The sequence below is a fragment of the Trichosurus vulpecula genome, chromosome 3 (assembly GCF_011100635.1).
Source record: "Trichosurus vulpecula isolate mTriVul1 chromosome 3, mTriVul1.pri, whole genome shotgun sequence".
Classification (NCBI taxonomy): domain Eukaryota; kingdom Metazoa; phylum Chordata; class Mammalia; order Diprotodontia; family Phalangeridae; genus Trichosurus; species Trichosurus vulpecula.
This window is the reverse complement of record NC_050575.1, coordinates 161,862,539-161,888,908: the sequence shown is the minus strand read 5'-3', so window position 1 is coordinate 161,888,908 and position 26,370 is coordinate 161,862,539. Positions and strand designations below refer to the sequence as shown.

The 26,370-nt window shown below is 41.3% G+C and overlaps 1 protein-coding gene across 1 annotated transcript in view; it reads right to left on the bottom strand.

Annotated features, from left to right (window-relative positions):
- The window catches only part of ODF2 (outer dense fiber of sperm tails 2), a 39,613-nt gene extending 13,602 nt beyond the window's left edge, over nt 1-26,011 (bottom strand). The window contains 15 exon segments of the mRNA XM_036749865.1: nt 11,986-12,095; nt 13,129-13,314; nt 14,692-14,808; nt 15,239-15,310; nt 15,846-15,917; nt 17,486-17,617; nt 18,673-18,802; nt 19,320-19,480; nt 20,421-20,591; nt 22,133-22,258; nt 22,539-22,618; nt 22,621-22,654; nt 23,559-23,587; nt 23,590-23,648; nt 25,848-26,011. Coding sequence (XP_036605760.1) covers nt 11,986-12,095; nt 13,129-13,314; nt 14,692-14,808; nt 15,239-15,310; nt 15,846-15,917; nt 17,486-17,617; nt 18,673-18,802; nt 19,320-19,480; nt 20,421-20,591; nt 22,133-22,258; nt 22,539-22,618; nt 22,621-22,654; nt 23,559-23,587; nt 23,590-23,648; nt 25,848-26,011 — 1,643 coding nt within the window.
- Nucleotides 26,012-26,370: the final 359 nt, after the last annotated feature.

Below are 26,370 nucleotides of genomic sequence, written 5' to 3'. Positions count from 1 at the left end.
TGAAAAAAATCCAACAACAACCAAGAATAAAAGGAACATACTTTAAACTATTAATTGATTAAAATACTACAAAGTTTAATCAATTGGTACCTGGGTTAAAATGAGAGAGGTTGATCGTGGAAACAGATTAAGTACACAATAAACAGAAGACAATAAGCACCGTAACCTAGAGTTTGATAAACTCAAAGGACACCAGTTTTTGAATCAAAAATTTACTTTTTGAAAACTAGGAAAACAGTTAACTAGGCATAAGTCAGCAGTCTATACTATATACCAAGATTAAGCTTAAAAAGGGTACATGATTTAGACATAAAGGCTGGCATCATAAGCAAATTAGTGGAGCATGGAAAAAATTACCTGTCAGATCTACGGATAGGAAAGAAGTTCATGATTAAACAAGAGGTTTGCAGGAGCAAAAATGGATAATTTTGATTACATAAAATTAAACCATTTTTGCACAAACAAAATCAATGCAGCTAAAATTAGAAGAAAAGTGGGAAACTGGGAAAATATTTACAGCAAAATTTCTCTGATAAACGTATCATTTTTAAATATATAGGGAACTGAGTCAAATTTACAATAACAATCATTCCCCAACTGATAAATAGTCAAAGGATATGAATAAGCAGTTTTCAGAGGAAGAAATTCAACCTGTCAATAGCCATGTGAAAAAGTACCCTAAATAATAATTGGAGAAATGCCCATTAAAACAACTGTGATATACCCACCTCACCACCCATCAGACAGGCTCCTATGGCACAGAAAAGGAAAACACTTGGTGTTTTGCACCAAAAATGCATTGTTGATGGAGTGATGAACTAGTCCAACAATTTTTGGAAGCAATTTGGAAAGAATACATGTCATTCTCCAATTGCTAAATGGTCAAAGGATATGAACAGGCAGTTTTCACATAAAGAAATTAAAGCTATCTATAGTCATATGAAAAAGTGCTATAAATAACTATTGATCACAGAGAAATGCAAATTAAAACAACTCTGAGGTACCACCTCACACCTATCAGATTGGTTAATATGACAAAAAAGGAAAATGATAAATGTTAGAGAAGATGTGGGAAAATTGGAACACTAATGGTGGAGTTGTAAACTGATCCAGCCATTCTGGAGAGCAATTTGGAACTATACCCAAAGGGCTATAAAACTGTGCATATCCAACAATACCAATACTAGGTCTGTATCCCTAAAAGATCATAAAAATGGGAAAAGGACCTACATGTACAAAAATATTTATAGCAGCTCTTTTTGTGGTGGCAAAGAACTGGAAGTTGAGGGGATGCCCATCAATTGGGAAATGGCTGAACAAACTCTGGTATATGAATGTAGTGGAATACTACTGTGCTATAAGAAATGATGAGTAAGGGGCAGCTAGGTGGAGAAGTGAGTAGAGCACCAGCCCTGGAGTCAGGGCCTCAGACACTTGACACACTTACTAGCTGTGTAACCTTGGGCAAGTCACTTAGCCCTAATTGCCCTGCCTTCCCCCCTCCAAAAAAAAATGATGAGTTGATGAATTTCTGAAAAAACCAGAAAGACTTAAACCAACTGACGCTGAGTGAAGTGAGCACAACCAGAACATTATACACAGTAACAGCAACATTGTGCAATGACCAACTTAAGTAGACTTAGCTCTTCTCAGAAATACAAGAATCTAAGATAATTCCAAAAGACTAATGATAGAAAATGCTATCCACATCCAGAGAAGGAACTATGGAGAACTGAATGCAGATCGAAGCATACTATTTTCTTGTTTGTTTTTGTTTTTTCTTTCTTGTGGTTTTTCCCTTTTGTTCTGATTCTTCTTTCTTTTTTTTTTTAAATGTATTTAATATATTTAGTTTTCAGCATCGATTTTCACAAAAGTTTGAATTACAAATTTTTTCCCCATTTCTACCTTCCCCCCCACTCCAAGATGGCATGTATTCTGGTTGCCCCGTTCCCCAGTCAGCCCGCCTATCTGTCACCCCATTCCCCTCCCATCCCCTTTCCCTTCTTCTCTTGTAGGGCAAGATAAATTTCTATGCCCCACTGCCTGTGTATCTTATTTCCTAGTTGCATGCAAAAACTTTTTTTTGTTGTTGTTGTTTTGAACGTCTGTTTTTAAAACTTTGAGTTCCAAATTCTCTCTCCTCTCCCTCCCCACCCACCCTCCCTAAGAAGGCAAGCAATTCAACATAGGGCCAGATGCGTATCATTATGTAAAACCCTTCCACAATACTCATGTTGTGAAAGATTAACTATGTTTTGCTCTTTCCTAACCTATCCCCCTTTATTGAATTTTCTCCCTTGACCCTGTCCCTTTTTGAAAGTGTTTGTTTTTGATTACCTCCTCCCCCATCTGCCCTCCCTTCTATCATCCCCCCTTTTTTATCTTCTTCCTCCTTCTTTCCTGTGGGGTAAGATACCCAATTGAGTATATGGTATTCCTTCCTCAGGTCAAATCCAACGAGAGCAAGATTTACTCATTCCTCCTCATCTGCCCAGTCTTCCCTTCTTACAGAACCACTTTTTCTTGCCACTTTTATGCAAGATAATTTACCCCATTCCATCTCTCCCTTTCTTCCCTCTCTCAATATATTCCTCTCTTATCCCTTAATTTGATTTTATTTTTTAGATATCATCCCTTCATATTCAACTCCCCTGTGCCCTTTGTGTGTATGTATATATATATATATATATATACATATATATATTTATATGCTACATATATACATACATAGACCACATATGTGTGTGTATATATATATATATATATACACATACACACATATATAGGCATATTCCTTTCAGCTACTATGATATTGAGGTCTCATGAATCATACACATCATCTTTCTATGTAGGAATGTAAACAAAACAGTTCAACTTTAGTAAGTCCCTTATGATTCTCTTTCTGTTTACCTTTTCATGTTTCTCTTGATTGTTGTGTTTGAAAGTCAAATTTTCTCTTCAGGTCTGGTCTTTTCACTGAGAAAGCTTGAAAGTCCTCTATTTTATTGAAAATCCATATTTTGCCTTGGAGCATGATACTCACTTTTGCTGGGTAGGTGATTCTTGGTTTTAATCCTAGCTCCATTGACCTCCAGACTATCGTATTCCAAGCCCTTCGGTCCCTTAATGTGGAAGCTGCCAGATCCTGTGTTATCCTGATTGTTTTTCCACAATATTCAAATTGTTTCTTTCTGGCTGCTTGCAATATTTTCTCCTTGACATGGTAGCTCTGGAATTTGGCAACAATGTTCCTAGGAGTTTACTTTTTGGGATCTATTTGAGGATTCTTTCAATTTCTATTTTACCCTCTAGCTCTAGAATATCAGGGCAATTCTCCTTGATAATTTCTTGAACGATGATATCTAGGCTCTTTTTTTGATCATGGCTTTCAGGTAGTCCAATAATTTTTAAATTATCTCTCCTGGATCTATTTTCTAGGTCAGCAGTTTTTCCAATGAGATATTTGATGTTGTCTTCCATTTTTTCATTCCTTTGGTTCTGTTTTATAACATCTTGATTTCTCATAAAGTCACTAGCTTCCACTTGCTCCAATCTAATTTTTAAGGTAGTATTTTCTTCAGTGGTCTTTTGGACCTCCTTTTCCATTTCGCTAATTTTGCCTTTCAAGGCATTCTCCTCCTCATTGGCTTTTTGGAGCTCTTTTGCCATTTGAGTTAGTCTATTTTTTAAGTGTTATTTTCTTCAGTATATTTTTCAGTATTCTTTGGGTCTCCTTTAGCAAGTCATTGACTTGTTTTTCATGGTTTTCTTGCACCATTCTCATTTCTCATCCCAATTTTTCCTCTACTTCTCTAACTTGCATTTCCAACTCCTTTTTGAGCTCTTCCATGATCTGAGACCAGTTCATGTGTTTCTTGGAGGCTTTTGGTGTAGGCTCTTGCACTTTGTTGACTTCTTCTGGCTGTATGTTTTGGTCTTCTTTGTCACCAAAGAAAGATTCCAAAGTCTGAGACTGAATCTGGGTGCATTTTCGCTGCCTGGCTATGTTCCCAGCCAACTTATTTGACCCTTAAGTTTTTCGTTGGGGTATGACTGCTTGTAGAGCAAAGAGTACTTTGTTCCAAGCTTGAGGGGATGCGCTGTTGATTTCAGAGCTATTTCTATATAGCCAGCTCTGCCACCCCAGCACTCCTCCTTCCTCAAGAACCACCAACCCGGACCTGACGCAAATCTTCAGCAGGCTCTTCACTCCTGCTCTGATCTGCCACTTAATTCCTCCCACCACGTGGGCCTGGGGCCTGGGAAGTAACTGCAGCTGTAGTTCTGTAGCTGCACCTCCCCCACTGCCCCTGGGGCAGTGGCCAAACTGAGAACTCTGTCCCCCGGAGTTTTTCCCACTAACCTTCTCTGTTGTCTTTGGTGTTTGTGGGTTGAGAAGTCTGGTAACTGCCACAGCTCACTGATTCAGGGTGCTAGGGCCTGTTCTGCCTGGCTCCTGGTCTGGCTGGTCCTGCTGCCTCCCACGCTGAGCTCCGCTCCCCTCCACTCCGTGTGCAATAGACCTCATCCAGCGACCATCCAGGCTGTCCTGGGCTGGATACCTGCTTCCCTCTGTTATTTTGTGGGTTCTGCAGTTCTAGAATTTGTTCAGAGCCATTTTTTATAGGTTTTTGGAGGGACGTGGTGGGGAGCTCACGCAAGTCCCTGCTTTCCAGCCGCCATCTTGGCTCCACCCCTCTGATTCTTCTTTCATAATATGTGAAAATATGTTTAATATGAGTGCACATGTATATAGCCTATATCAGACTGCTTGCCATCTTGGAGAGGGGAGAGGGGATGGAGGGAGGGAGAAAAAAAAATGGAACTCAAAATCTTATAAAAGTGAATGCTGGAAACTATTTTTACATGTAATTGGAAAAAATAAAATACTATTAAGTGGGGGACAGGGCAGGGAGAAAGCAATTTGGAACCATGCCCAAAAAAACTATTAAACAATACATATTTTTTGATCCCGTAATACCACTACTAGGTCTATATCCCAAAGACATCAAAAAGACAGGAAAAGGACATGCATGCACGCACACACACGCACAAAGACACACACACACACACACACACACACATTTATAGCAGGGTTTTTTGGTGTTTGGTTTTTTATAATATCAAAGAATTGGAACTGAGGGGACACCCATCAGTTGGAATATGGCTGAAAAAGTTGTGGAATGTGAATGCAATGGAATATTACTGTACTATAAGAAATACTGAGGAACATGGCTTCAGAAAAACTTAGGAAGAATTGTTTGAACTATATAGAATGAAGTAAGCAGAATTAGAACAATTTACACAGGAACAGAAATATTGTATATATAATCAACTTTAAAATACTTGTAACTCTGGTCAACCAAATGACCAAACACAGCCCTAAGGATTCAGGATGAAACATGCTATTCATTTCCAGATAAAGAACTGATGTACTATGAGTGTAGACAGGAGAATGTTTTCTTGAATTTCTTTGTTTTTCTCCCTTTTGGGGGGAGGAGGAAATGGCCATCATTAAAGCAGAAATATGTTTTGCATATCTATACATATTTACAAGAGTTTTTAATTTTCTTGCCTTCTCAATGGGTAGGAAAGGGGAAGAGGAAGGAAAAGAATTTGGAACTAAAAATAATTTTTTAAAAAAGAACAACAATAAAACATTAAAAAAAAAGAAGTACAGTTCAATTTCCCAAAAGCAGTATAGCCCATTCTCTTCTTCCTATTTCAATATGGACCCAGTTTACTGACCTCTACGGTATCTGTCCAAGAATTAAGTCCTGGTGGGTAACTCAATGGATTACCTATCCAACTGCATTTCAGTCTCTGGATAATTTGTATTATCCCAAATCTCTTAAATAATTATAAATCCCACTGAGAAGACCCCATAGTGTCCCAGTGTTTAATGTAATTGCTACAATATTATCAGAAAAAGTTATTTATAGAATTTCTTTGTCAAAAGGGAATACTATTATTTGGACTTTGAGTAGGATATCCTTCCTGAAACTGGTGAATAGCTGTGGTGAGCATGTCTCTGTGTTTGATGCCTTGCTGAATGCAGTGAAACTCAGTAAATCATTGAATAAGGTTAACTCTGTGACCACATTTGTCACTAAGTGTTATGATTTTGATACAGATATGAGAAATTTCACGTGAGAGGTGCTTCTAACAGACTTTTTGTGACCAAAACATTTGATATTCCTTCATTTTAATAAAAATAAAATAAGCAGTGAAATAGTATAATCTCTGTACCTTCCAGTCAATTTTTGTGTGAAGACAATCTGCTCTAGAAAACAGTCTGCAAAATGGTCTATCCATTGCCTTCTCACACTTTGATGAAGGACTTCCTCAATGCATGCATGCATGTATATCACCCTCATCAAGATTTTATAGGGAAGAAAAAGTGTGCATTTGGATTGGCAGGTGTGAGTGTCTTCTCACTACTTTTTGGAAACGTATGGTCAGTTTTTTCCATTCTTCTGGAATCTTTCTTTCTTTGTGACCTTTTCAAAACTGATCCTTGAACACTTAAAAAATTATACAATATCAGGTGGGTGGCACAGTAGATAGGGCACCAGGCCTGGAGTCAGGAAGACCTGAGTTCAAATATGACCTCACACACTTACTAGCTGTGTGACCCTGGGCAAGTCACTTAACCCTGTTTGCTTCAGTTTCCTCATGCGTAAAATGAAGTGGAAAAGGAAATGGCAAACCACCTTAGTATCTTTGCCAAGAAAACCTCAAATGGGGTCATGAAGAGTTGAATACAACTGAAATGACTGAACAATAGCATAGAGTGCGTTTCTGTATGTATTTGGTCAGTTCTCATTGCCATATTTCATCAGACAACTGTGTCCCAACAGTCATGCTGCAGTTTTAAGATCTAACAGCTAAGGTGGTATGGCATCTAAATATGATAATTCTACTATTTGATAAGAGTAAGATGCTAAAGGAATTCTCAGAAATTTGTTCATTTCATACCTATTTGCTATCACACTACTACCAAGTGTCGTTTACAAATGTTCTCTGATCCTTAAGCTTACTTTGGACTCACTCTCAGATCTCTGCAGTTTCATTTCCCTCTATTCTGTGAGGTAATTACTGCTCAGGCTCATAAACTAGAGTATGTCCAGAAGAGGGCAATCAGGATACTTGAAGGGCCTTGAGCTCTTGTTAAATGAAGTTTGGTTGAAGGTACTGGGCATGGGTGCCTAGGGTGACACAACAGCTGTCTTCAAATACCTGAAGGGCTGTCACATGGAAGAGACTAGATTTGTTTTGTTTGGCTGTAGAGGCAGAACCAAGAACAAAAAGAAAGTTGTACAGAGGCAGATTTACTGTTAATGTTAAGGGAAAAATTTTCTTGCAATTAGAGCTGTCTAAAAATTGAGCTTCTTCAAGAAGTGATGGATTGGTTACCTCTCACTGGAAGTCTTACAGTAGAGACTAAAATGATTCGCTAGTCAGGAATGTTATAATGGGAATCCTTTTCAGTTACAGGCTGAATTAGACGGCTGCTGAGGAGCTTTCCAGATCTCAAATTCTGTGATTCACATCTTCCAACTCTTTTGTTCAATACCTCTCTGACAAGAATCTGCGAACTATTCTTTCATTTAAGCCATCCTTTCATTTAGTGGCAATTTCTCTATGTTTTCTAGTTTCATTTATGGTGATAATGTCAGTATGGTTGTGATTCAGTTCCTGTCTGCGTACCCTTTGTTCAACAGTCATACAGCCCATTTAGAATAGCAAGAATTAATGTTTGGAGAAGGTCTAAAAATACATTTTCAGCATCCTTTGCCTTCTTATCTAGTACTCCATCAAAATAATTGCAGAGGTGACAGGAGGCCATGCAGCATGGAGAGTCATTGTACATTTTATATTTCATGGATTTCGTGGCCCTCTAAAACAGTCATATGGTAGCCAACCTTCTGGTGATGAGTCTCTACACTTAGCTCCTTGGACATCAGACACAGTCACTGCTGGGGTAATAATGAAAGGTTTTCCAGCTCAGCTAAGTAAGAGTCTAGCCAGAGTTTAAACTTCACTTGCATAGCTTTTGAGAATATCCTGGTCAACTCCATGTCATGAGGATGTATCCAATGTAGTGAGTGTGTGTGTGTGTGTGTGTGTGTGTGTGTGTGTGTGCGCGTGTCTATAAATGTGTATGTGTATGTATGTATGTATGTATGTATGTATGTATGTATGTATGTATGTGTATATGTATTTCTTCAGTTCTTCCCTCTTTTTCTGCCACTAAAGTCATCATTCTCTTTGGATAGGTCGTTTATGTTCCTCAGTAGATTAACACCCAAATACTTAATTGTTTTGCAACTACTGTACACAGGACCTACATTTACATTTTCAATTTCTTTTTCAGCTATTATTGCATTGATGATGGCAGTATAAATTGGTACAATCTTTCTGGAAAGCAATGTTGCAAAATGTCACAAGAGCTATGAAACGGACCTTGTTATTTCACTGCTAAGACTATATACCGCATAAATGTTTAAAAAGAAAAAATCTCTTTGTAAGAAGTTCATAGTTATCAGTCAAGAACCAAAGACCATCTAGAACCTCAGCCTCACCCCATTTAAGGGGAAATAACCTACTTAATACTAGAACAACCCTGGGACAGACCTGACTTGGCCAGTGATTAGAGGGTGAATAACTCTAAATCATAGCCTCCCCATCCCCCATCTTTATAACCAGCCATGCCTTAGGCCTTCGACCATTAGGCAGACCTATGTATTTGCATCTGCCTTGCCACAGCTAATTTACCCACTACCTCACTCCCTTCCCCTGACTCTTTGGCTCTCATTCAGGGAATAATCAAATCAATAGGCCTGTAACTACTGCAAAGGGTGTGACAACAAGCTGTTCTTTGGTTACACTCAAAATCCCTGGCATTCAGAGTTACAAGCTGTCCTACATGGGTGCTGCTCTCTGTTCCTTCCTACTCATGTCAGTGCCATCCCTCCCACATCCCTCCTTCCCACTCTATATTCCCTCTCTAATTCCACTGTGCCCTATGGAACCCCCATTTCATTGGTAATAAATAGCCCTTTATGCAACATTAGTTCCTCTCATGCTTCTCCTCCATGCCATCATGGAAACCTGGCTCTACCGGGAGGCCATTTTCCCTACGAATGCAACCTCCTCAACTTTTGCCCTTGATCTGAATCATACCCTTCTAATGCCAATGTTTGTTCCTTTAATCATTTCATCATCTCTCTCGCCCTAATTTTCAAACTTTCCTTATCCACAGGTTCCTTCTCTATTATTTATAAACTTATCTAGATCTCCCCCAGCCTTAGAAAATCTTCACTTGACCCTACTAGCCTACTGGCCCTTATGATATGTATCATCCTAAATCTTCTCCCTTTCACAGCCAATGTTCTGGAAAAAAACCTACTTACACACTTTTCCCACTTTCTCACCTCCCATTCACTTCTGAACTCCTTGAAATCTGGCTTCTAACTTCATCACTCAATTAAAACAGCTCTCTCCAAAGTTACCAATGATTTATTATAAACTGCTAGATCCAATACCTTTTTCTCAGTTCATATTGTTGACCTCCCTATAGCATTTGCTACTGTTGATCACCCCTCTCCTCCTAAACACTGTCTCTCCTGAGCTTTCATGACCTCCTACATTTCTAGATGTTCCTGCTTAATTTTCTTTGCTGGATCATCATCCTTGTTTTGCTCCTTACATGCAATTGTCCCCCGGGTTCTATACGAGGCCCTCATCTCTCTGTACATGCTTTCTTAGTGATGTCATCAGTTCCCTTGGAATCAACTATCACTTCCACACAGATGACTCCTACATCTGTATTTTATCCAACCCCAGTCTCTCTCCTGAATTCTAGTCCCTCATCACCAACTTCCCATTGGGCATCTCTAACTAGTTGTCCCATAGGCACTTATAATTTAACAGGTTCAAAACAGAACTCATTATTTTTGTCCTCTAAATAACATCCCCTGTCCCAAATTTCTCTGATTTTGGCTAGGGTACAGGGTACTTCCACTCTTCTAGGTCCCCAAGTTTGCAACCTCGGGGTCAACCTTGCCTCTCTTCTCTCTATCATTTGTTAAATTTTGTTGATTCTACCTCTTGGATTCATCCCTTCCTTTTCACTCACACAGCTTTGGTTCAGGCCTTTATTTATTTACCTCTCACCTAGACAATGTTGCAATAACCTGCTCGTGAGTCTCCCCGGCTCTGCTTTATCCTTCGTATAGCTGCTGAATCAAGATTCCTCAAGTACAAGTCTGACTGTGTGATATCCCTACTCAAGAAACTCCATCGGAGAGGAGAAACTCCTCCTGCTTCCAGAATAAAACACATTTTTGTTCAGTTTTTAAGGCCCTCTCCATCCGGGGCTGGCTCTACAGGTTTATTGCAAATTACTATTTCCTTTCCTTCACAAATTCTGTATTCCCTGAATACAACCTTCCATCGTCCGTCTCTCAGCTTCTGTACAGGCCACCCTCATGCATGGAATGCACTCCTTCACCTCTCTCTTTCTGGGAATTATAAGCTCCCTTCAAACGTTCAGCTCAACTGTTACTTCTTAAAGAGAACTTAAGCTAATCCTCCCACACCTTGCTCCCTCAACTGCTAGTTCTTCCAACGCCCAGGAAGTCGCTCTCATAGCTCATTTCTGATAGAACATGAACCCCTTGAGTGCCAGGATGGTTTCATTTTTGTTTTTGTATTCGCAGTGCCCAATACCTAATGCCTGGCCTAATCAGGTTCTTAGTAAATACTTGCTAAGTGAATGGCTATGATGGTTAGCAGAGAAACAAACTGGAACTAACTGTAATGCTTGATGGCTAAGGAATGACTGAACAGACTGTGATATAACTGTGACACAAGAGCCTGCCGTAACGATTAAAAAATACAAAGACCCATACTGAAAATAGAGTAAAATCCACATGAAGTCATGAAACTATACATGCGATCAAATGAGCATAAAGATAGGGACAGGTTACATTATGAGTTGCTCTTAAAGTCTGTAAATATGTTAATCTTTTATCAATCAATAAAGCATTTATTAAGAGCCTATCATGTGTCAGAACTACGCTAGGCACTGGAAACACAAAGAAAAAGTTAACTATATTAACCTAAAATATTGCCATCAATATAAGCAAAAAAAATAGACATAAGGCTGAAATGGAAGCTATCGTGGAACAGCTGAAGGACCTTAAGCAGAAAGGAAACCGGGACAGAGAAGCCTTGAAGATAGCCATCCAAGCACAGCAGGAGAGGGTAGAGCGGAGCTGTAATACACTTAACTAACATACATACCCCTCAGTTGCTGCGCATGCCAGCTAAAAACCAGGTTCATCTTCCCATGTCCCTCTGCATCAACATTTTGCCCCGAAAGCCAGAGAACTGATTTGCTACAGGCACAATCTCATGCTAATGCTCACCCAGAACTGGAAACCTGAGAGCTTGCATGGACAGGACCTAGGGGCGCCATCACATACTCCCATCTCAGGGAAACCATGGAGCAGCGACTTCTCTTTCTACTGGGTACTACATGTTCCATCTTGCTATTTTACTACCCACCCCATGCCTCAGTTTTTCAGGCCCAAATGGGTTGTGTCTGTTGTTCCTACTGCCATCTACTTGGCTAGATAAAATGACGTCAGGACCAAGTAACAAGGAATACCAAAAAGCCCAGTTTCTCAGCTGAGCCTTGTAGGAACTAATGAAGTAGGACACTAAATGGAATCTGAATAAAAGAGAGCCATTCTAAGGAATCTAGTCAAACCAATCAATCTTAAAATTCACACAAGCCAACACAAAATCCCCCTCCTCCAGCCCACCATTCATGACTTCTTCATTGTCATCGACCTATACGTAACAGTGAAAACGGAGGATTCTTAAGGTTGAACCATGCCTAAAAACTTTCCCATGCTCAGTCCCCTCCCCCACACCCACCCCCAAGGCCTCTGCCCGATCCCAAGACCTTACTCATTTAACACAATGATCTCCAGCTCTAGGTCTCCCTTGTCTTTCACCACCTGGTTGTAGCGGCTCCTCCAGGATTCCAGGGTAGAGAGGGCTTCAGCAACATACAGATCCTGGGGACACCAGGAGAGGGACAAAACAGACTGATCAGCCCAAAGTATAAGAGATCCTGGCCTTGGTACAAAGGTCAGAGGGCAAAAGAGAGCACTCATGCAGGGACTTCAGGCTTTCAATCTGAGGCAGGCCTAACATCTACAATCCATCATTTTGAAAAACCAAAAAAAAAGTGGGCAATGATGTTAGACTCTAAAATCTGAAACTGCCTAAAATCTAAGAAAATATTGCTCCTAAATTGCAAGTGACCACAATAATAATTAAGCTTACAAAACCCTTCTTACACAGCATCCTGAAGCACTAGAATTTATGCAGCTTTCTTACAAAATGCTCAAAAGATGACGACCACTCTTATCACTACCATCTTGGAAAGGGGAGGGATACTTAAACACATTACAAATGGGAAAGCCGAGAATGCAAAAGCTGTCTAGTGATTAGGAAGTTATGGTTCCATTATAAGCCCCTTCTTTCAAAGTCTTAGGGTCATTACAGACAGTAACCAAGTTAGGAGAAGAACCTAAGGTAGATAAATTGATAGCCTGGAGCTCCTTCTATTAGACAACCCTGTTTCAGAAGCTTCAGGTGTCCTTTTTAATCTTCCCGAGGCACCTTCTCAGTTTCAACTACAGTTTTCCTGTTTTATAAACTATCCCTAATTACCTTCTTGGCAGGCAGTCTTCATCCACCCTAAGTCCAGTGTGACTGGATCTATCAATCTAACACAAACTGACTGCCCTACTTAGGAGACCAATGGGGAGCAGGCTGTCCTCCCCAGGGTCAGGCCTGGATGAGTGGCTGGGCAGGACAATGGCTAAAGCACTGGTCTCAAAGTAAAGAGACCTGTGCTGGCATGCTACCTCAAAGTCTGACTGGTTGCTGGGCAATATTAGACATATGTTGCTTAGCCTCTCAGAGTTGGAGTTTCCTCATCTGTAAAATGGGTGTTATTACCGCCCTCACAAGGTCACTGTGAAAAAGTGCCACTGGTATGGATGCGAGTTTATCTCCAGTCATCCTCCCTGGCTCGCTTACCTTGTCCGCAAGCTGGACATGCAGTTGTTCAGCATACTCTTCACTCCGCTCTGCCCTCTCCTGCTGCGCTCGGATGGCTTTCTTCAATGCTTCTTTGTCCCGGTCTCCTTTCTGCTTAAGGTCCTTCAGCTGCTCCATGATAGCTTCCATTTCAGCCTTATGCTGAGAACCACTGCGCTCCAAATTCTGGGGATGGGAATGAAGAATGAGCTTAATGAGCACACTAAGGCTCAATGTTCTTGTTGAAGGAACAACTAACTGCTTAGCACTCCCAAAGGGGTCTATGGTTTAAATTTCTTTCAGACTCCCAGAATGTTATGAAAGGCTCTATGACCACTAGATGCTGGGGAGGGAAGAGGGCAACTCTGAAGGGAGGTTGCTATTATGCAACTTCATGATCTATTGCATTACCCAGTGGCCCTTAAGGTGTGATAAATTCCTATCAAAATTCCCTGTCAGGGAAAACTTACCTGATTCCTTTTATCAGATAAGAATGCTATAACCCAACATGCCCTTCCTATAATGAAAGCTCAGGGCTACATTCAATACTCAACTGCTGCAATGAATTTGCCTTAGGACTCTGATACCAACTACTGTCTGCTCCTTTTACTGGGATTCTTATTTGTTTTCATTTTAATTGGGTTCCTCCATGCACTAACATCCTACTCCAATTCCTCATCCTGATGTGGAAGGATCTCAAAAACTCTGCCAGCAGAGTGTAAGCTTTCATGCCAAGCTGGGAAGGCTTTGAGTGTGGGCCTAGTGCCAGGCTGTACTTATGGTGTACAAGGACCAGCGTGGCTAAATTTGGAGCCCATTGCACCAAGTTAGCACAGTGATTAATTTTTTTCTGCTGCAACAAGTTTCAAAGACCATCTTAGTGGGAGAAGAGCTGCAAACTGCCTTGGTAGAGGATGTACCCATTAAAGAAATCATAGATCCTTGAATTACTGAAATAAGTTTCTTTGAAACTGCATAGTGCATATTTTTTAAAAACCATTTCAACTTTTAAACCTCAAACCTATTTTAGAAGCAGAAAGGACATAAGCTAAAAGTACATGAATAACAACTAGTCGGAAAGTTAACAATAAAACACCAAGAGAATGGTCAGGCAAAATTGCTATGGACACAACTACCCATTTAGTGGCTGCCTTAGATTTCTGGGCAAAGGGAATCCAATCGGAGTGCTCTGGATCACAGAATGATAACAACTTTAGAGCTAGAAGCAACCCTGAAGGTCAACAAGAGTAACCCACTTATTTTCAGATGAGGAAATTGAGGTCCAAGGAAGATAAGTGACTTGCCCAAAATCACATGAGTTGTGGTCAAATCAAGATTTGAACCAAGGTACTCTGACACCAGAGCAAGTATGTTTTGCATTGTACCTTATAAACACAGCACTCTATGGGTGTATAAAAGATACAACATGCAATCACAGGCCATAAATGCATTGTACATTCCTTGGGGTGGTCTCCTTATCTGTCCCTACTAGAGAAGCCAAGACATGCTGTCATGAAGGACAGAATTAATTCCATGGAACCTAGAACTCTGAAGGGCTAGTACCTTGATTTGGATTACAAGACGACTATTCTCTGCTTCTTTAGACCGAAGTTGTGTCTGCAAATGCCCCCGCATGGATTCCATAGTCTTGGAGAGTTCAGATGCTGTCTTAGCTTGAGCCTGCAAAGGGATCATGTCAGAAGAGTTCCTTTCCCTTGCTGGACACACATGTCCCCCAAACCTGTGATAACTACAAGCTGCATGCCTGGGTCCTGCTCACAGGGCTGCTCAAATTTTACAAAACTGCCAAAATATATTGATTACAAGGGGATGAGAGTGGGTGTCTGATGGACTCTCCTTATATCTTGGATGCGGTTTGTTTCCAAGGATAGAAGCTAAAGGAAACCCTGAAGAGAATTTTTAATATAGGAAAAATATTAAGAATGTTCACTGCTAAAACAAAATGGAGGGGTTGGGAGTCTAGAGAGGACAGCAGGGAGGGGCAAACAATAACTGAGGATCTGGGGTACCAATGTCAGAACAATTTCCTATTTCAAACTCTCTCTACACAACAGGAAAAAAATAAACATGGAGTAGGGAAAGAAACTACCTTCTCACACTGAATTTCTTGTAGCAGCTCTTCTACTTCCTTGTCTTTATCTTGTAGCAATAGCAGCAGGCGCTGGAAGACAACGCACATCTCAATTTCCCCTGGTGAAAGGGTGGGCATGCAAGTTCCAGGGCAGGCTGTTAACTCTGTACTTTCTAGCTGGGAAAGCACCCCCATGTGGCAGGCTTGAGACTCATCACTTGGTCACTGGGGCCTGGCAGTTAGGCTGACCCAAGCCACACAGTCCAAACAACAACCCACACAGCTGAAATTAATGAGGCACATGCCTTCTGGAGGTTGTAGAGCAAATATTCTGAATATAATGTAGTTGACTCTAGGAAAGAGCTATTGTATTTTTGAGCTCCCCAGAAATTGGACCCCATGGCAATGTTATATCAAAATTAACCCTTCTAACATTGTCTTAAATGAATCAAGAGTTACTTATATACATTTTGCAAAGCAAACTATGACTTGGAAAGGCTAAGAAAATTTACATTTTGTAACACTGAGACCGCCCAGGACTCTATCTGCATGATTCAGTGCCCTGAATTCTCCAAGAAAACCCTTTTACCATTTGAACAAGATTAAGAAAATGGCTTCACATTACCGCTTTTTCTGAGTCGGCTTCAGCTAGTCGTTTTAATAGGTTTCCTTGTTGCTCCATCAGCTTTTCTGAATCCTTCAGAGACAATCAAACTATCAAGGATATCATAAAACCAACCTCCCCCCACCCACCCGCCTGCCCCACAGCCTCTATTCCCTGAAGGATACTGATCTTGAAGGGAAAGGCCTCATATTATTTTCTTGCCCCCATGTATTTCTTCCCCATGGAAGCTGGGATTCCAGAGAAGGAAAGGGCAAGGTAGTTTTTTACTCAAGTTTCTAATACTCCTGATGAATATAATTCAACACAGTGGCTTCCTCTTCTTCAAGTAAAGCCAGAGGATGACAAAAGGTCAAAGAACCAGGTCAAGAATCAGGGAACCAAAAATCTGGATTTTTTTCTTCTCTATTCTATTCTCTTTGATTTGAGGCCAAAAGTGAAGGAGAAAACAATGATTCCCTTTGATATGCTTTAATTAATTAATTAATTAATCAAGAACTTACTTAGTTTACAACACTATCAGATATACGATGCATTTAGAGAAATATGGGGAAACTTGTACGAACTAGTGCAGGGTAAAGAAAGCAGATCTAGAAGAACAATGTATACAATAACTATGATAATGTAAAAGAAATCCCCCAAAGAAGCTAAACTCAAATTAAATGCCATGACTAATTTTGGTCCTGCAGCAGAGATGATGAAACACACTTCCTTCCTCTCATTAGAGAGATAGATAGAGGAGCTGAATGCTACAGATGCTATAAAACACAGTCACTGTATCAGTTAGTTTTGCTTAACTGTTTTTCTTTGTTATAATAAAAAACCAGTTAGTTTTGCTTAACTGTTTTTGTTATAATAAAAAACAGAATAAAAAGGTTATCAAATAAAACTTTAATATGGCTGAAAGGGGGAAAAACTTATTTATCACTCAACTTTCTTCCCTGGGAATATGTTTTGATTAATTAACTGATTTAACTACTCATCTCAGTGAGCCCCACTCCCTTCCCTGTTCACAATCAGAAAAGGGCAATGACCATAAAATCATAAAATATTAAGTTAATATGGACCTTGGATCTAGGCTAACTCTCATTTTTACAATGAGTAGCAAATTAATTTAAGTTACAGCAGCAAATTAAAGAACAACAAAGTAATTAAGGTGTAGAAAGCAAAAAAGGTTACTGACAGAGATGGGTGTAGGACTTGGATCATCTAAACTTATAGTTCAAGTGCTCTTTCCACTATAATACACTCAAATATATTCTAGTCAGCTCCTGTTAGATATTGGCTTTGATTCTTTAAAAAACAAAACAAAACAATTATAGCTGTCCAACAATGGAACAAGGGGGTCCCAAAGTGCAGTGAGCTCCCCTTTGCTGGAAGCAAAGATTGAAAGACCCTTTATCTGGGATCTTTTAGAGGAGATTCCTACAAAGGTAGGAGGTTAGATTAAGTAATACCTAAAGTCTCATCCTGAGGTTCCATAGTTTCCTGTTTTAAAACCTTGGTATCACTGAAGTTATGAAAGCATAAAGGTGAAGAAGTAAGGATACAACGTTAGAAGCAAGCATAAGGGGCTAGGGTTTCCACAAAAACAAAAGGAAGGTGACGAAGACGGTGGCTCAGGGAGGAAGGCCCAGGGTTACCTCTTTAGAATGTTGCTCCTTCAGCAAATCTCTGAGAGTACGATTAGTCTCTTCAAAAGTACTCAACTTCTGGAGGAGAAGTTCTTTTTGCCGGGTCAGCGTATTGATGTCAGTGCAAGTCATGTGCTTTTCCTAGAAATTAACCAAATAACCAATAGGAATTTGTAACTTAATGCCCACTACATGGGTGCCTGGCACTGTGCTTAGTGCCACAGGTGATAGTAAGAAAATACAAGATAAGTATCCCCCTACTTTTAAGAAGCATACAGTCTAGCTGGGGAATATAAGATATAATCATACTTAATCAAAAGCTAACTAACAAGATAAAACAGTGTATGATAATGGCTAAACAAGTGGCACAGGCAATAAGTGTTACATAGGAATTAAAAGAAAATGACATAACTTTGATAGACTTGGCTCCTCTCATCAATGCAAGGTTCAAAGACAGCTCCAAAAGACTCATGATGGAAAAAGCTATGCACATCCAGAGAAAGAATTATGGAGTCTGAATGCAGATGGAGGCAAACTATTTGCTCTCTTTTTTTTCCCTTCTTTTTTGGTTTTGTTTCTTCTTTCTCATGATTCATTCCATTGGTTACAATTCTTCTTTACAACTGGACTATTATGTAAATAAGTTCAATGTGAAGGCATATATAGAACCTACGTTGGATTATATGCTGTCTTGGGGGGAGGGGGGAGGAGAGGGAGGCAGAGAAAATTTGGAACCCAAAAACTTGTGGAACTGAGTGTTGTAAACTAAAAAAAAATATTAAAAAAAAGAACTGACAGTGGGTTGGAGTACTAAGGAGGCCTTACAGAGGAGATGGGACTTGATCTGGGCCTTGGAATAGAACCAGGATTCGAATAGACAGAGAGAAAAGTATAATCCCTTGTGGCTTTTCATTTCGTGGACATCTACAACATGGCTTGATATCCTATGACCCCTGGTGATGTTACTACTGGTTTTCTCTGGACTCACCAGCAATGAACTAAATAATAACTGAGAATAGGAGAGGGAGTAGGAAGAAATAAGTTGGTACATTGAACAATAGGATGAATTGGCCAAACCTAGAGCCCTAGGGTTCTCTAGCTAGTTGAAAAGAATTATAGGGTACCAACTGATATCAAAGCATCAAAGTCACCTTCAGAACCACGAAGAAAGTACTAGTCACTCCTCTACCACTTACCGATTTCAGTTTCCCGATTGTATCCTTCAGTGCCATTACTTGCTTGGCAGCGGCTGCTCCATCCATCTCTGCTTCCACGAGCTTAGACATGAGACATTCTTTTTCCTGTTGCAAATGCCTTTTTTGTAGCCTGTAAATACAGTTTGGTTCTTTGAGTCATCACCCATCCACCTCACCTCCAACACAAAGGGCCTTCTCTCTACAAAGCCCCAATTACTATGGTGCTTTCTAACCTCAAAAGTCAGGAATCATTAGACTGTTCCTAGGAGATGGAAAAAAACAGGTCCCAGAAAGGGTAAATTGGTAGGGAGAGAAAGGGGCAGGAAAGGAAATTTAATGCCATCCTTTTTGCCTTTATGATAACTATTTCCTCTCCCCGGTCACTTCTACTTCCAGAAAAGTACAGTGGGATTGGGGTGAGGGGGTATGGGAAAAGGTAGAAAGGGTGGGTTGCACAAGGTACATATTCTGAATCAGCTTAACCTTTGGAAAAGGTATGAAACTCAAAGGCCACCCAGTAGAAAGTGTGCTATAATAAGCAACACCTCCAGGTAAAACATTTCTGATAACAAAAAATAAAATCCTACAGATACCTCTATAGTAGGGAGTATTCGGGTAGGATAAGAATGGGAGAAAAACTGCTTTACACTGTAAAATCCTTTTCCTCCTTGATACGCTCAATATTTTGTCGAAGCATGGTGTTCTCATGCTCAGTCTCTGCCAGCTCGTGGGCCACCTCCTCCAGCTCTTCCTTCCGCTCCTCTAGGAACCGTTTCGCCATCTGGCGCTCCCCTTTCTGCATCTTTACCTAAAGAAGGGATCACAAGTATAGTCCAAATGGCCAAAGAAACAAAAAGATTTTTCATCCGTGGGACCCCTCTACTCAGAGGTAGGGGAGCATAGGGGGGTTGATAGAGAAGGCAGTGATGAGGAGAGATTAACAAGGACTTTCTGTAGACTGTAGATGCCAAGGAGTAGGGCTGTCTCCAGAGGGGTACAGAGCTCAAGGCAAATCAAATCATATTGTGTGGAGTGCCCCCCTTAACATTTTTACACAGGTAAAATCTGATTAAAATGAACAAGGGCAGCCTTCAAGAAGAGGTAGAGGGGAGGAGATGTCACAAAAGGGCAACATGCAACCTGAGGGGTGTGTATGGAGACAGGGAGGGGGACTGTTGCCAGGCAGCCAGCTGAGGGTGGGGCGGGGTGGGGTGGGGCAGGGGTAGGGTGGGGATGAGGAGACTAAGGGAGTTACACGCTCATATGTACATCAGTGCATTCAGGAGTATTTTTTTAAGCACCAGCTGATGAAGATACTCCTTTCTCTCAATGCTTCCCTGATAGTCTAGTGACCTGGTTGCCACAACAGCACAGGAACCCAATCATATCCCAAAAAAGATGCAGAACCACAGGCAATCACTCCAATTTGCCATACAACAGAGAGAGCTCTGCTAAGGATTGCGTGTGGAGGGGGAAATGGTGTGTATTTTTGACAATGGGACTTCCCTAGCCATATGTTTATGGTAGAAACTACTTTCCTTCACCCATCCTCCCAGTCTGACTGTTCTGGACTATCTTAATCTCTACTAGTACAGATGACAATATTAATTCTATTCCTAGGACTAAATGTCTTGTGGGTGCCAAGGGGAACAAGGCTGCAGAAACCCCGCCAAGTTCATCTCCTACTTCATATTTCCTCTGCCAATTCTCCTTACCACCCCTCCTAGACCTCATCATAATGGCCATACCTCCGATTTAAGACAACCAACTGTATTTATTAAACTGTCCATCTTCTTCTCATAACGGTTTGCTTTGCAGTGACCAGAATCTTCATCCTCTGTAGAGAGGTCACTTAATCGCATCACTGAAACCAATTTTTCTGAAGATGGTGGAGTTATCTCTAGACAACGAGGTGGACTCTGGCACAAAGGTGATCAATAAAGATAACATTACCATCAGGCAAGACTTTACAAACCTTAAGTTAAAAAGCTGTTGCACAGAACATTGGAGATGGGGATGGGGTATAGGGTAATCAATCAACTATAGAATAGATACTGTGAGTCTGGACTCCTGGATTCTATTTGTACCTCTAAACTGCCCCCCCCCACCTCCCCATCTTCAAACAATTCAGAAAGCACCTAGAACCAATCCTTTCACCCTCTTTGGTCCTCTGTTTCCTGATCTGCAAAATAGAGAGAACAAATCTGGCCCAAGTTTCACAGGGATATAGACACACACTGTGAGATAAATCCTTTAAAGACACATAAAGTAGTACGAATGATTGGACCAGGCAGTCAAAAGGAAAAAAACCACTAAGCAAGCACATAGAACTTGGGAAATTTAAAAGCCCTTAGAGATCAACTAGTACAATTTATTTTACATATGAGGAAACTGATGCTCACAGAAGTTAAAATTACTTTCCCAAGGATACACAGCTAACTAGCTGGCAGAATTGGGACTCATACCCAAGTCTCCTGACTGCCCAGGCCAGTGCTCATTATACTATATGTATAAGAGACTAAAAAAAGCAGCTGATCTGACTTTCTTGTAGATGTGATCCTGAACACACACAAAAAGGGAGATTGTTTTTGTTTGCAGGTCTCCTAAAGGTCACTAAATTTAGGACACGGTATTTTACACATAAAGATCAATTCACTGTTTCATTTTACTCCCCAGAATTCTTTATTCTCTCTCTCTCTCTCTCTCTCTCTCTCTCTCTCTCAGAAGTTAACATAACTCTGCTACTAGGGAGAAACTGGCTTCCTATAGCAGGGGAATTAAAATATAGCACACATGATTACAAAGTAACGAGACTGATCTTTTACTAATCAGAGCAGAGCATGTACATCTAAATCAGTTCTATCTCCTTCAATGTAGTCACTTGGAAGGAGTTTATTTCAAAGAAGCTAGCATTGCTCAAAGAGTTTGGAAATTCCTCTTTGAAAAGTGCCTTCAGAGCACATGGCATACTTCAGTGCGCTCAATGGGAGCAATCTTTATACTTTAAGAATCTATTTGATTTTTTAGAAAGTCAAGAATCATTTGGAATTAAGACTGCTGAATAACTCAAATACAAGATTATAGCCTTTTGTATCAAAAACTAGTTGTGGTTATAAAATAATGGGTTGAATGCTTCCGAAGGTCACTGCCCAAGAGGAGTTCAGAAAATACAGTCTGAGAATTGAGACATCTTTGGAGTAAGTGTCTATATATTCTCATTTGCTTAAGTAAAATCATCAATCTCATTTATAATACTTTATAAACTAGAAGACCTATACAGAATTTCTCATGGGAAAATAAACTATGTGATTTCTGCTTAAATCCACTACAAAGGAGAGATCGGAGAGATCACTGGGATTGCCTAAACTCAGAGTTTTTTAAGTAAATTCAATCCAAATTTGTTCAAATAGTATTAGTGTGGGAGCACAATGAAGCCTAGAGGAAAATGGAATGTTAATACCTCCCATTTGCAGCCTACGTGTCGGAAGGATGCTTTGCCAGGTGGCATCCAAGGGACTTTAGTTTTCACTCGAACACTCCTCCGGACATTCACTGTGTCCCCTCTCATGCCACGTTTATGCGACTTCTGTTAAACATGAACACACGCACACAAATATATGCAATGGATATGATCATACAATAATACAGACAGCAACCCAAGCAAAACACTTATTATGGTACTTTGCTGAGAAACAATCTTCCATGAAGATGCTGCTGCTGACTTCTAGATGAAGATAATTTTCTTTTCCTGACCATTTGGAGTAAAGATTAAGTCAAAACAAAGCGAGAGACCTGGGTGATGTCTAGACCCTGGTGCTGGCCCTGGTCTGCAGCCTTCATTCACGCCCCAATTGGCATGCTCCTACCTGGCTCTTGGCCGGTGTTGATTTCGGGATCTTTTTTATGTGGACGTGGACAGGAGTGTTCTCATCCACGTGAACATGTAAGGGGGAGTTGAAGAGCGGTTCTTCATCATTCTCTTCTTGCGGGCAGGGGAGGGCAACACAATAAAAGGTTGATCTGCGGATAAGTAAACTGGGCATGAAAAAGAGAGCTCACTGCTTTGGGGGTCTGCTGAAAGCTTAGCCACTGGGCCCATAGCATAGCCACCACCTACATGCACATGCATCCATGTAGACCACACTCAAGTGTCATGAACCAAGATTTGAGTTCTCATGCAGCAGGTGACTAAGTTCACTTCAGATGAGTCTCATTGTAGAAAAAGTAAGGGCTGGTTCAGCAGAGAGAAGTATCTGCAAATTTCCCCATTTTCCTCTGGCTACAGCAGTGTCCAGGCCCCAGCATCTTTGAATTTGACTTTCCACTCTACCTATGATCTAAAAAACTCCGAAATGTAGCAGATCAAAATAGGAGGTCTAATTGAATTCTACATCATAATTAAAATATCCATGCTAATTAGCAGTGGCTTAGGGGCCCTGGGCCTAAAAGTTTTGACCAAGGTCCAGAAGAGGTAAGCCAGCAGGCAATAAAACTTTTAGAAATGCAAAGTATGTTTCATAATACTAGTACTATAATTCCTAAGACTATTAGTCTCTGTTTTTAAGTGAATCAGATTTCTGGCACCAGTTAAAGATGAAAAGGTCTGCATGGATTTTGCAGATAAATGAAAATATTGTTAGTTTGACTTTTTGATAATGTATTTGCAAGGCTGACCAAAAGCAATCTGGAATTAGCTTTTAAGCACAGTTTAAGTATCATTCTTGGCACCAAACAAAATCACCATATGCAAAGCAAAGCCAAGCTAAAACAGACCCATGAATATGACTTTAAAGGGTGCTTCACCAACTATCAAAGGCTTTCAAGCTCCACTAATGTAAAAGCTGCCAAAAAGCTGAAGCTCTTGCCCCATGTCCCCTCTCACATACCGTAACTGTTACGCTGGGAGCTCCACAGGTGTTCGTAAGACCTTTTTCTGTGTGACAGTCGTTATGCCGCTTTTCCCGCAAGGTGGAAACCTGCTCATGGGCACAAGAAATAATTATGAATGTCTTCCATTTTTGTTCTCCCAGAATTACTCATATGACACTGATTGGTTGACTATTATTCCTCAACCTGAAAAACTAATTTTATTAACTATATTTTATACAAGAGACAAAATACACATTACATGAGAAGTAAAAAACATGATACCAATTTGAGGGGGCCATCATCAGCATTTCTGACTTTTTAAACTGGCACTTCATTACTTTTTAACATGATCTTACTCTGCAAAGCACAGTTGTAATCCCACTTCAAATGAAATCAACAGAAAGAAAGGAATGCAGCACAAGTTAACTAGTTGACCAAAGATGATAGCGGGAGCAATCTATTCTAAATCTTGTTTGTGATTAAAAAAAACAAACAGACCACCATGCTTAACCTTGTAAAACTGAAAGTTATTTTGTCTGTAAGCTGAGTCTATTAGATTTTGGGGGCTTGGAAGTAGATCTTGCGAGGGCAGAGAAATAATCTTAGTCAAGAATTTCTACTTTATGTCCTCAAGTATTTAAAGGAAAAAACTGATTTTTTTTAAGCCAACCATGTTTATACTATGCACAAGACTTATCAAATGCAGAACTTTTTTGTCATGAGTTTTTAAAGCATAAATTTCAACATAGCAATAAGGGTTTTATAATACATTTAATTTTTCACATGAAAGAATTCAAGCTTCGAAAGGGATTGTTTTGCGCATCTCTGGGAAAGGCCATCACTACTTTTAGATAGAATCAAATCTAACATGTTCCTGACAGATTCAATTTAACAAACATTTATTAAGCACTATGCGCAAGGCATTGTTTTAGGCTCTAGACATGGACTTGACTGTTGATTAATCAGCAAATTTTTATTAACTATCTAGTATCAACTGTGAGGGATATCCAATTTAACATCCCAACCAGTTTTAGCACACTTAGTTTCCCCATAAATAACACTTCTCTTCCCCTAGCATTTGTGCAATTGAAGCAAATCAAAGGACCTTACTCTTTCAGCTTTCCCCCCAAAGTACCTTCTACTCTTTTATCCTGGGGTCATCCTATGACAGAAAGAATACATTGAGACCTTAACTCCTGGGCTGACCTATCATAGCTTCTAAGTATTTAGAAATATTAAGTCTGGCAAAGTGGTTTAGATTTGGATTTGTGTATTTTTAAATGCTGGGGCAAAAATTTCACAAGACAAAAATGAGAAAGTCAAAAAGGGAACTGAAAGTCCAGTCTGTGGTTCCCTTGACAACTCCTCTTGAAGATGAGTGAATATCACATTGGTCATCATTAAATCTTATCATATTGCTCATAATTTTAAAAAACCAGAGCCGTATACCAGATGATAAAGCATTGCCCATTTAACAGAGGTGAGATGACAAAAGTGGAGTTAAACAAGCCTGGGCTGGCAAGGAGACAGAATGTCAAGGGACACAAATCAGAGGGTCTCTCCGTCCGGGGGTGGGGGTGGGGAGGAGGCTTGGTGGCAGCAGCCTAAAGGACCCACTTTGCCCAGTGGAAATAGATTCACCAAGTTACTGGGAATGCCCAAGCAGGATGGGACAGGGAGGGCATGAATGCCCTTCCTCAAACCTCGGTATGGGCATTTCCCTGCGAGAGCGGAGAGGGGCCCAGGGGAGGCAGAAACAGAAAAAAGCCACAGGGGGACGTGGGGGGGAGAAAGGGGCGGGGGGAGTCCCTGGAGCGTGGGGGAAGAAACCGCCTCCCTTCATTCACAGGATCCGCCTGTCAGGGGCCGCCCCACCCCCACAGCCCTCACCGGGGAGAGGTCCGGCTCCGGGACCGCCGGAGGCCTACGGAGAAACGAGAATAGGTACGGGCAGGGGCCCGCCCCAGCCGTGCCCGCGGTGACCTGGACCTCAGGGAGCGGGCATCCCCGATCGCCTGGCGGGTCAGGAGATCCAGAAAGCACGAGTAGGCAGAGCCGGCGCCATCCGGGACTGTTCTTGGAGAGATCATCGGATGGAGTAAATGCCCGGATGGGGGGGTAAGCCCCCAGGTTGATACTCCCCCCCTCCCCCTCAGCGGGGGTTCTGAAGTGTGACGTCCCCGGAGAGAGAGGGGATCCACAGGGCGGGGCTGGCCCGGGGCAGACCTTCGAACGCGGCGGGGGGGAGACACTGCGGGGGCCGGCCTGGGCTGGGTTCCCTCCCCACCCCAGCCCTCTCCTCTCACCAGGAACGGCAAGGCTGTGCCCAGAAACGCCTCCTTAAGAAGTCGTTGAAATCGGAGGCCAGGGTAGTGCCATGGAGACGCCGCGGCGGATGCAGTCCGCCTCCCCCAGCGACTCCTCCCTTCTTCCGCCTCCTTTTCCGACACCCGGTCGGCAGCTCGCCCATTGGCCAGTTCAAACCCCACCTGGAGCCCCTCCGACTTCGCCATTTAATCACGGCCCCTGGCGTCACAGAGACGCCCCGCCCCCTCCCCGCCCACTTCCTGCACGGAGCGGGGGCTGTCGCCTTGGAAACGTAGGGGGGAGGAGATGGGAGGTAAGAGAAGGAGATGGAAGGAGATGGGAGGGGAAGGAGGAATGGGAAGGGGAAGGGGAAGAAGAATAGGGGAGGTGGAAGAAGAGAGAAAAAGGAGGGGAAAGGAGGAGGAGGGGAAAGGAAATGGGGAAACTAGGGAAAGGGAGAAAAGAAGTGAGGAAAAGGAAAGGGAAGAAGGAAATGGATAGAAGTAGGGGAAAGAGTCTTAG